We start from the raw sequence: 1570 nt of genomic DNA, 5'->3' as shown, positions 1-1570 counted from the left end.
CATCATCGCCATCTTCATCACCACTATCTTCATCATCATCGCCATCATCATCACCACAACTATCTTCATCATCATCATCATCTCCATCTTCATAATCATCACTATCTTCACCACCATGACCAGACCACCAGTTTTACCACAAATGGGCCGTCCTTATGGACCCCAAAGAGCTGGACGCCGGGCCAAAAGGTTACGTCAAGTGTGATATAGCCATCACGGGCAAAGGTCAAGCAATCAAGGTCAAATAATATTATTATTTGTATTGTTATTATTACTATTTTTATTATTATTATTAGTTATTACTATTATTATTATTAACAATATTATTATTGTTTTTATTAATAATTTTTTATGTAACAGCCACCTAAAAGTGCCAAAGACGACACCGAAACTGACAACATTGAAGGGTGATTCAGGAAAATTATTTAATTATAATATAATAATCATAATTATCATTCATAATAAAATATTGCTCAGAATAACAACTCATAATGACAAACCACTAATCTAACTAACCAATCAAATGACAAACCACACAGCCAACCAGCCAATGAAATAACAACGAACCACACAACCAACCAGCCTATGAAATAACATCCCACACAACCAACCAGCCAATGAAATAACATCCCACACAACCAGCCAACCAATGAAATAACAAACCACACAACCAACCAGCCAATGAAATAACATCCCACACAACCAGCCAACCAATGAAATAACAAACCACACAACCAACCAGCCAATGAAATAACATCCCACACAACCAGCCAACCAATGAAATAACAAACCACACAACCAACCAGCCAATGAAATAACATCCCACACAACCAGCCAACCAATGAAATAACAAACCACACAACCAACCAGCCAATGAAATAACATCCCACACAACCAGCCAACCAATGAAATAACAAACCACACAACCAACCAGCCAATGAAATAACATCCCACACAACCAGCCAACCAATGAAATAACAAACCACACAACCAACCAGCCAATGAAATAACATCCCACACAACCAGCCAACCAATGAAATAACAAACCACACAACCAACCAGCCAATGAAATAACATCCCACACAACCAGCCAACCAATGAAATAACAAACCACACAACCAACCAGCCAATGAAATAACATCCCACACAACCAGCCAACCAATGAAATAACAAACCACACAACCAACCAGCCAATGAAATAACATCCCACACAACCAGCCAACCAATGAAATAACAAACCACACAACCAACCAGCCAATGAAATAACATCCCACACAACCAGCCAACCAATGAAATAACAAACCACACAACCAACCAGCCAATGAAATAACATCCCACACAACCAGCCAACCAATGAAATAACAAACCACACAACCAACCAGCCAATGAAATAACATCCCACACAACCAGCCAACCAATGAAATAACAAACCACACAACCAACCAGCCAATGAAATAACATCCCACACAACCAGCCAACCAATGAAATAACAAACCACACAACCAACCAGCCAATGAAATAACATCCCACACAACCAGCCAACCAATGAAATAACAAACCACACAACCAA

The 1570-nt window shown here is 39.0% G+C and overlaps 1 protein-coding gene across 1 annotated transcript in view; it reads left to right on the top strand.

Annotated features, from left to right (window-relative positions):
- Positions 1–411, top strand: part of HELRODRAFT_180578 (hypothetical protein) — a gene marked incomplete at both ends in the record, with an annotated part of 4892 nt that extends 4481 nt beyond the window's left edge. The window contains 2 exons of the mRNA XM_009029894.1: positions 124–239; positions 361–411. Of these exons, the coding sequence (XP_009028142.1) occupies positions 124–239; positions 361–411 (167 nt within the window). The remainder of the gene's footprint in view (positions 1–123; positions 240–360) is intronic.
- Positions 412–1570: the final 1159 nt, after the last annotated feature.

This window comes from Helobdella robusta, assembly GCF_000326865.2.
Source record: "Helobdella robusta unplaced genomic scaffold HELROscaffold_63, whole genome shotgun sequence".
In the NCBI taxonomy this organism is placed as follows: Eukaryota; Metazoa; Annelida; class Clitellata; order Rhynchobdellida; family Glossiphoniidae; genus Helobdella; species Helobdella robusta.
Note: the sequence above shows the minus strand (reverse complement) of the source record. Positions and strands in the feature narration are given on the sequence as shown.